The sequence below is a fragment of the Thermochaetoides thermophila genome, assembly GCF_000221225.1.
Source record: "Thermochaetoides thermophila DSM 1495 unplaced genomic scaffold scf7180000011814, whole genome shotgun sequence".
In the NCBI taxonomy this organism is placed as follows: Eukaryota; Fungi; Ascomycota; class Sordariomycetes; order Sordariales; family Chaetomiaceae; genus Thermochaetoides; species Thermochaetoides thermophila.
The window spans coordinates 1303629-1313194 of NW_006383030.1; the positions used below are offsets into that span (position 1 = coordinate 1303629).

General features: G+C 53.8%; 1 protein-coding gene across 1 annotated transcript; it reads left to right on the forward strand.

Moving 5' to 3' along the window:
• Positions 1–6399: 6399 nt before the first annotated feature.
• Positions 6400–8876, forward strand: CTHT_0013850 (uncharacterized protein; the record flags this gene model as incomplete). The annotated part of the gene is made up of 2 exons (XM_006691836.1): positions 6400–6570; positions 6627–8876. The coding sequence occupies 2 exons, from the start codon at positions 6400–6402 to the stop codon at positions 8874–8876; spliced, it is 2421 nt and encodes an 806-aa protein (XP_006691899.1).
• Between the last annotated feature and the right edge of the window lie 690 nt (positions 8877–9566).

Here is a 9566-nt window from a genome sequence, read left to right on the forward strand (position 1 = left end):
ATCTCATCTCATCTCATCTCACGCATCTCACTGTGGGATAGCAAGAAGTCAGTCCGAGTCCCTCAAAGCCGTTCCCAAAGCAGCTTTCCAGTTGTCTACAGCCCTTACCGTCGAAGTGAGCCAAATTCGTGGTGAGGAAATACATCGAAATGAACTGTATAACTGCGAGCTCACTTTTTATCAATAGAAATTGTTTTATGAGTTGATACGCGTTGAGTTGGGCCTGTCATGAGTTAATCATCTGGCGTTCTCACTGCGAGCCCGTCCCGGCGGGCAACCCCGCATTCTCCTGCGCCCCACTGAGCCTAGGAGCTCCAGACTACCGCTATAGAATACTCAGAACGGCCTTTTCCCCATAGAAGTCTCAAACTTTTGAATCTTAAAACACTCTCATACCAACAGAGTCACACATCATTAAACAACCGCCTCCCCGTCAACAAGTGTTGTCCTCAGGAAACCGCATGCTACTCCTGCTAACCGTTTACCAGCTGCTCTGTGCCCCTCCAACATAGGTCTTCAACACTTGAGTGGAGGGGCATTAGTCTCATGCAATGCAACAGCGTGGAAAGTTAATGCGACACGACACCTATGCGCCATCCATCGGATTGGAACTTCCCATACCATGCCGTTTGGGACTTGAACTTTCAGCTGTTTGCTTGAATTTGCAAATTGCACGAGGCAAGGCGAACGCCGTCACTGAGTGCATGAAATCGATGGATTTTTCTCTCCTCGCATTTGCCGAAAGAGCGAGGCCTTGTGACTTAACGTCTTCAGTCCGAGCATGTCCGCACCCCAACAAACGGCCCGCGCTACGGCGCGGGCGCGCCGATGCCGTGAGGGAGCCATGCTCGTTGGTCGGGTGGTTTGAGCCTTTGAGCCTTTGTTGTCTACGACCTGCAAACCATACGTTTGCTGGAGAAGCATGTTTTGCTAACTACGTGTCATACTCGAGATCCTGCACCTCGACAGACTGGCAAGGCCCCGTTTTATTAATTCAACTCCAAAACGTTGCTTATGCAACAATGTTTGTATCTAGTTAGATGACTGAGGGTCATCCCGCGTAACGGCCCCTAACATCGGCAAGAGACTCTCGAATATCTGGCTCCGCCCACCTGAAGCTCCCTTGCACGCCGTGGTACTTACCTCCCCTCACATCACCAACCTCACGACAAGGAGTCTTGTGATGGGACAGAACACTCACAAAAGAAACAAGGGATTCCGGGAGCCTGGCCGGGAGGGGTAGCAAACAAGGTTATCATGCAGTTTCGGCGATCAATCCCAGCGAGAGGGGAACGAGATTGGGGCGTTCGCGGTTGTGGGAGAAGTCATTCGACCCAAGAAAATGACCCGCGAGCTGCTGGAAAAATAATCTTGGCTTTTTTTCTTGTATTTTCTTGTCCTCAACTTCATCAACAAAGCAAATCTTTCTCATTGCTAGAAAATCTTATCAAACTACCAGGGTGATCGGCTGGTCGAAGGCGAAATCCCTTTCAGGCCGCGGAAACCTTCCGGGAAGTCTTGAGCGTGGCGCGCTAACTCTTTTTTTTTTTTTTTTTCCAAAGGCAACCCTAGCACCATCCATCCAACCACGCGCAATTTCCCAGACATTTGGGAACTCCAGATCGCTCAACCGAAAAATTGAAAGCATCTGATTTGTTGGGATTGGACCGGAGCGCTCCAAAGTTCTTGGCCATGCCAGGCTCAAGCCCCAGGGAACGACCCGGTGGTCTGGGGTCGAAGATGATCGCGGCCGGCTGCGCAGGCCATGCGTGCGGGCTCTCTCGACACGAAGCCGCGAACTTGGTACTCATACCCTTGTCTCGTGCGCCTAACGGAATGCTCCGCGTTCAGGTTGGTCTTTTTTTTTTTTTTTTTGACGACGGCAAAGGACTCTCCGTCTTTGTTGGTGGTTTTATTGCCGGCATCGTCGGCTTTTCGCGGGAGTCTTTGGGTGCGCTTTGGGACTCAACTGTTCGCAATGGTGACTCGGACAGCGAGTGTTTGGCCTTGATAAGGGTTCCATTGTTTACTTACAACTACGGCTAACTATCCTTTACTGCAGAGAGCGGCATGACAGTTTGCATTAACGGAGTACTCCGTGTCGTGTAGGGGAACACGTTTGGTCTCAGAGTCAAAGCTATGTTACTATCCAAGGCGTTTCGAGGTGCAACGGCGAAACCTCCTTGAGTGACACGCTGCCCTTTGCAAGCGATTGATGCCGAGGATCATGTTTGGTTCGGTAGCTACTCTGTTCCAAGTTGTTGGCCTCTTCTTGGCCACCGGCCACGGTGAGGCCACGAGGTCTAGGAGGACGGGAACATGGCATGGCATGGAGACAGTTCCTCTTTACCGAAGGCCCCTGGAAAGAAAGATCCGGGTTTTCGGGGCCAAAGAACGTTTTGATGAAGACGACGACGACGGTAGCCGGCACGCTGGGCCCTATCTGGAAGTTGCTCCGCTTTCTATGATAAGCACTCAGGATCGAAGGTTTCCAGAACACTCTGATATTCCTCTGCTATACTTTTGACGACATCGCAATTGGTAACGGTGACTGGGAGCTAGAAATAAGGCTAGAGACGGGATATCAAATTCGAAGGGGTTATGCGGTGGCAACGTTAGAAAAGGGGCAAGGCTGGCAAGAAAAGCCTCATCAATAGGGGGAAGCATCTACGGAGATGTCTCTGTAACGGCCGAGTATACCGTGAGGCTCGGTAGCCGGCTGTTCGCAACGCCGTGCTGCTGCAACATGGAGAACTTCTTGGAAGTCACTCTGTGAATTCCTGTGATTCTATGCCCTGGGATTCCCACTTGTGATAGTCCCGGGAGATTGATTCACGATTCAGATGAGATTTGAGATCCCCCTAGGCTCCGCTTTCGCGTGGCCTCGCGCTGCCGAAGTTGTAATCGTGCAGCCAGTGTCTCAAGCTTCATTTCACAGGATCCATCGACGTCGACATCTCGAAGCCATCGTCACCGATTCACGAAGCGTGTGGCGTCTTGGCATGCGGTTGGGATGGAACCTTGGGACATGGCCCGGGTCTGTGCCCGTGAATCTCTGATGAAGCCATCTCGTGCGCGCGGAGCCTGGTCGGTGATGAAGGTTGATGAGATTCTAGTCAAAATCTGGTCCTAATTTCAGCCACAGTCCCATCAAATACAGGGCTCTTTCCCCCAATGGGAATGGAGGGCGGGGCGACCCGTCATGGTTCCCCAGAATTGCTGCCTTTTTCATGCATGTCCTCCGAAGACGCCATCTGTCCCGCGCTGCAGAACAAGATTGGGTGAATGCTTGTTGCATTGAGGGTCTCTGAAACACCAGAAAGTGGTTGACGATGTTTTCCCCGACACAGCATTGATTTTATTTTTGGGGGGAGCTGGAAGATCAAGATTTCGACGTCGCGACGCGGTGGCTGAGGAAACGTGAAGCAGACACTGACACCCACAACGCCGGCAACACGCCATGTTGGAGCTCCTCGCAGGTTCACGACGCGGAGAAAACAGCCCTTTCCAGAGATGAGATTCGACAAATTAGGAATCTCCCGGCTGTTCCCTGCTCTTCTGGGAAGCCCCCTGTCGGACCGTTAGCCACACGCTCCTCATAGCTGCTTGCCCACTGGGCACAGTGCCGCCCAGGAATCTGGGTGATTGGGTCAACCCTTGTGTGGCCAATGCACGTTTACCCGTTCCTGGTAATGCGGGGCCTATGATGTGGGACTTATCGAATGAGGTGTGGCTCAGGTACCAGCCACTGAGAAAGCAAGTAATGAACGTGAAGACCGTGGAGCGTGATGTCGATCGTGCTCGGCACCGGCAATGCTCGTCGTCGACGGACTTATGAGCGGCAGTCGATCACGTTGCAAAAACCTCACTTGTAATTGTCACCGACGAGTGCAGCCGCGTGAGCGTTGCGATGCGTCCTGCAGTGGTGGTTGTTGGAGACTAGCCGTGCCTGTCGGATTGCCGCTTGTCCGCTCTCAAACCGATTTGACAGGATTCAGGACACCGGTGACAGCCTGCTGTGTGGCATGTGGTGCGAACAAACATGTGCTTGGCAACAGCTGAGCATTTGTTAAACAGCAGACCACCACCAGGATGATGAAGAGGCCGGTTGTCCATATGAGAGTGTATATGGACTTTCTATTGCCTGCTGCGTGCCGCAGGCTTTTCTGTGCATTCAAAAAGAGCAATTTCTGATGGAAAGGCGGAGCCGAGCAAGCGCGATGTCAGCGAGATGCGGATGACAGATGACCTGCTCCGGAGCCGTCCACGGTTCGGAAGATTGCAACGGCCAGAAGCAAAACGGACGGCTGGTTGGGGGGTTGGATGTAACGGCGGAGCGTGGATGCTTGGATGCATGGCTGCACTACATACAAAAGTGAGAGCAGCCAGGGCTGCGAGGTACGGCTGTTTAGTAAAGAGCGTGAATCCCTCGGCGATAGATGTATGCTGCCAGGCACGGCGTCGATAGTGGTGGTGGTACTGTGTGTGCGTGCAGTGCTTGAGGTTAAGGTCCGTCAACGCCAGGGTAGTCCGTCTGATGATGATAAAATCCACTGTATCCGCGTTATATCGTTGACTCAAGATTCAGACGAACTCCCACCGAACCGGCAACAGCCGGCCAATTCATATCGTTTCCAAAACGCAGGAGACTCTCACCTTTCTTCTTTTTTTTTTTTTCCAAGCACGTCGCCGTTCACTGTGGACGGTTGCCCCCTCATCATTATTACCCTGGCGGGCGGCCCAAAATTGCAACCTCAAAAGAGCAACGCTTCTCCGATCACTAGCGAGATTGGGACCTCCTGTGTTTTTTTTTTCTCGAAGCCCACCGGTGGACCCTCACCCTCGACCCTGGCTCCAGCGATTCATGCTAGCCAGACCAACTTAGGCTGCCCACCACTCGGCGGGTCCTCTCCTCCATTTCTCCACCCAGTCCCAGCGGTCCCAGGAGCTGCAAAAACAGTCCACTGTCCAGCATCCCGCCCCTCTCAAGAGAGGGAGCTCTTGCTCTTGATCTGTTCATTCCATAGGTCTTTACCAGTTCTGGCATATTGCCACGGGGATTGCGTGTCCTGTTTTTTCTTTCCTCCTTTGTGTTCGATTCGTAGAAAGTGCCGCGTGTTCGAAACACAGCCAAGCTCGAGAAAAGCAGAAAAACAAAAAGTATCGATTTGTTGGAGTCCAGCATCACATCACGCACGGCACACAGCCCGCTCGCTTGCTCGCTGGACACACACAGTCGCAGTCCAAAAGCCAGCTCCCCCTCACGCCTAGCCCCGTCAGGGCAAGACGTCGAATTACCGGTTGAGACCAGCACATTCTCCAGTTTCTCCTCTCCATCTCAACATCCTTTCTCTCTCTCTCTCTCTCTCAGCACATGCGGCATAGAGCAAGATTGCACTGAGAGAAAAAGCAGCATTGCGCGCGGAGACCCCGTTGTCGAAATCAAAAATCGAATTTACGTTTTATTGTCGCACTCGTACCCGTCGAGTCGGTTCACGCTATCTCGCTAGCTGCTCTGCCGTTACGACGACCCACGAAACGACCCTACACCCTGCCGGGGCACCCCAAGCGCCCCAAAAGCACCTAGCACACCAGCACCCTGAGTCCAGTGCACCCTGAACGCAACGGGTCATACACGCTCCCACGCCCGCCGTGTCCGCTCCGTTCTCCATTTTCACATCCTGGAGAAAGCTGGACACCCCCTCTCTCCATTTCAGTCATATCTCTTCTTTCCATCCTTCCCAAACGAAGACCACGCTTCCAAACAAAACCACGTTCCATCCCCCAGCCAGAGGGACCAGACGGTTTTGACTGTTGTGTTGTACCCGGCCTGCGCCCTCGACCCACACTCCCGCACTGCGCGAGAGATCCTCGCCTCGGCTCGTCTCCCGGTCTGCCATTTCGTCCGCAAAATCATCTCATGTCGCTCCTTGCCGAGTAACTTCTACTCGTCCGCTCCTTTCGATCCAGACTTTTGCTTCCCAACTATTTTCGCTCCTTCGTTCAACAATTGCTCTCACCGCGCTTTGATTGCGCCGCCGCAGATCCGTCGACGAACTGACGCTTCTCCGGCCTCGTACTACCCGCCCGTCCGCCGTCCAACGACCGACCTGACACACACACTGCTCAGACAACCGTCGCATTGGACGCAACGCCCGCTGTCCTCTTGAATGCCCAGGTGACCAATCTGTTGCTCTGTTCGAGAGCGTTTGTTTTTCCTGCATCGAGCTGTCCCCGCGTCGCTTTGGCTGCGCGTATTCAAGAAGGTTCGGGAAAGGAAGGGGAAACAAACGAAGATTGAGGGGGGTTGGTTTGCTGTGTCATCGAGTCGACACCGACCCTGTTTGATTTGGAAAACAAAAACTTCAAGGTGACCCGATATACTTTTATCTGTTCGCCATGACCGTCACACACGACCTGGCCCGTCGCGGGTCTACCCAGCTCGTCAATGGGCTGGCTCTCGAAGACAGGTTCGAGATCCTTAAGGAGGTTGGCGATGGCAGCTTTGGTAGCGTTGTGCTCGCAAGAGTACGGAGCGCCGGCGCGAATATTGCTCGCCGCGGCACAGTGGTACGTGTATCCCTTTCAACGAGGACGGCTTTTTGTAGCGCACTGACACCCTCCAGATCGCTATCAAGTCGATGAAGAAGACGTTCGAGAACTTCTCTCAATGTCTCGAACTCCGGGAAGTCGTTTTCCTCAAGACAATACCGCCCCATCCTCACCTGGTGCCGGCACTGGACATTTTTCTCGATCCATTCACCAAGAAGCTGCACATTTGCATGGAGTATATGGAGGGTAACCTCTATCAACTGATGAAGGCGAGGGATCACAAGTACTTCGACAATGCCAGCGTCAAGAGCATCCTGTATCAGATCATGCAGGGCCTTGAGCACATCCACGCTCACAATTTCTTCCACAGAGACATCAAACCAGAGAACATTCTGGTCTCAACATCATCCCATTCCGACTACTCGAACTCCTTCCGCCGATATTCCGCTCTTGTCACGCCCCCATCAACTCCCCCGACTTACACTGTCAAGATTGCCGACTTCGGTCTCGCCCGCGAAACGCACTCGAAGCTCCCCTACACGACGTATGTGTCGACGAGGTGGTACAGAGCTCCTGAAGTGCTGTTGAGGGCAGGCGAGTACTCGGCTCCTGTCGACATCTGGGCCGTCGGTGCCATGGCTGTCGAGGTGGCTACCCTGAAGCCGCTCTTCCCTGGTGGTAATGAGGTCGACCAGGTCTGGAGGGTATGCGAGATTATGGGTAGTCCCGGCAACTGGTACAACAAGGACCGCGTTCGGGTCGGCGGTGGTGAATGGAGAGAAGGGACCCGCCTTGCCAGCAAGCTCGGCTTCTCGTTTCCCAAGATGGCACCGCACTCGATGGATACCATCCTGCAGGCTCCGCAATGGCCGGCTTCGCTCTGCGATTTCGTGACCTGGTGTTTGATGTGGGACCCCAAGAATCGTCCGACTTCCTCGCAGGCCCTCGCTCACGAGTACTTCGCCGACGCCGTCGATCCCCTACGGCCAAAGTCGTCGACTTCAAAGCTCCTCGGGCGGAAGCAGTCCGATGTTGCCAAAGACAAGAGCTCGGCCTCGTCTCAAACCATTTCCTCGAAGCCGTCATGGTTCCGCAAGTCGCTCATCGGCGGTCGTTCCGAGAGCTCAGAGACCCTGTCGGCTGCTCCTCCACCGCCGGCCAAGGATGTTCCTCCACAGGTACCCTCTGTGCCGACCGAAGCCTCCTCGTTGAAGCCGAAGGCGTCCGTCGCCAAGAGGGCCACATGGAACAACGGTCCCTCAAGCATTGCTCCGATGCCCATCCTCCCTACTATCCGCCCCATCTCCCCTCTATCCGATGCTGTCAATGCCCAGGCCAGCAGTCGGACGCCCTCATACAGCGAGGCATACCACAAGATGTTGCAAGCTGATGACAAGGGATCCAAGAAGATTGGACGTCAGCTATCACTAGGCTCAACCGGAAACCACTATCTCGACGACCCGAGGAAACAAGCCGAGCGAGCACTCAACGGCTACGGCAATTCGGGTCTCATCTCGCCAACCAACACCGGCCACAAGGAGAGCTTCTTCTCGCACCTGCGTAAGCGGGCGCGTCGCTTCTCCGGCCGTCACCAAGCGCCCGTATCCCCCAGCTATGAAGACCTTGAAGCTCAAGCTGGGTGCACCCCCTGGGGCGGTAGCAACCGCTCGTCGATGGTGATTGACAGCCCGCCGCCTGCCCCGATCCCTAAAGACACCTTCGAGTCGCTCGATAAGACCCTCCACGAACGCCCTTCCATCGCCGAGGTCCCTCCTATTCCGCCTGCTCACCAGGTCAACCCCAGCGGGGGCCTCAAGCGCCATCACTCGCTGCCTCACCACCAGCCAAGGTCGGTTGATAACCTGCTCGGTATGTCAGCTGCCTCGGGTCTTGGAAGGACATCGACTGTGTCGAACCGAACCCGTCGTAATGCTGCTGGCGCGCACGGCCTCGGCCTGAGCCAGTACGATACCCCTGACGAGGAGGCAGAGCTGCTCGACGAAGTGCTGCACTCCACGCACAACGCTATCAAACGACTGGAGCGGGAGGAGAGGCTGCAGCGCGAGCAACAGCTCCAACAACAGCAACATCAAAAACAGTCCTCGCCGACCATGAATAATCCATACCCGACGCCATCGCACTCCGCCAGCGGGAACGTGATGCTCTGCGGCGGGTCCGGCGAGGCGGTGACGCCCAAGCCATTGCTTGACTTTAGCAGCAGCAAGAAGGGCGCCGAATATAAGTGGCCTACGCCGCCGTACGATGAGAGTGATTGGGCGGCGCAGGCAAGTGCGAGTATCTGGGCTGCGGGGAGCCGTTTTTAATTGGGGCGTGAAGGAGGGGGGAAGTATAGCGAACACACTGATACATACTACAACATAACATATTGCAGATACACAGATTACTTTTATTATGTGCTTTCTCTTGATCTGAAAGGACATACATAAACAAAAGAGTTGGGTGACTTTTGGGGGAGGGGTTATTTTGCTCTCTGCTTCTCTACACATGGGTGGATGGTGTTTTGGGGGGGTTATTATCTCTCTACATCTTTTTTGACTCTCATTTCCTGGGTGGGCATTGTTCAATCATCATCCACGCTGTTTTGACGCACATCGTTGTTACTATCATTATCCACTTAAGTCCTGTGGTTGCATTTTCATTTATTATTATCCATTCATCCCCTGTCGCTCACTCATCTGTCTTTCTTCCCCGGTCTCTCTGTGTCTCCTTTTCTCAACCTGGTCTTTCTCTCGTCATCAAACATCTCTCGTTTGTCATGGGCGGCTATCGTGGGATTTTTTTTTTCCCTGTCTCCTGTTATATCTCTAATACACGTGAATCTGGTTGTTTCTCTTTCGTCTTGGGACGTGGGGGAGGGATCCTCGGTTCATTAACTACTACAGTTACTCTTTTCAAACCTTCTTGCGAATACCCCCCGCTGGTGGAGGTGGGTTTTTTTTGGGAAAAAGAAAAGGTCATCCAGCAGCGGGTGAATTTTTTGATACCTACTGGTT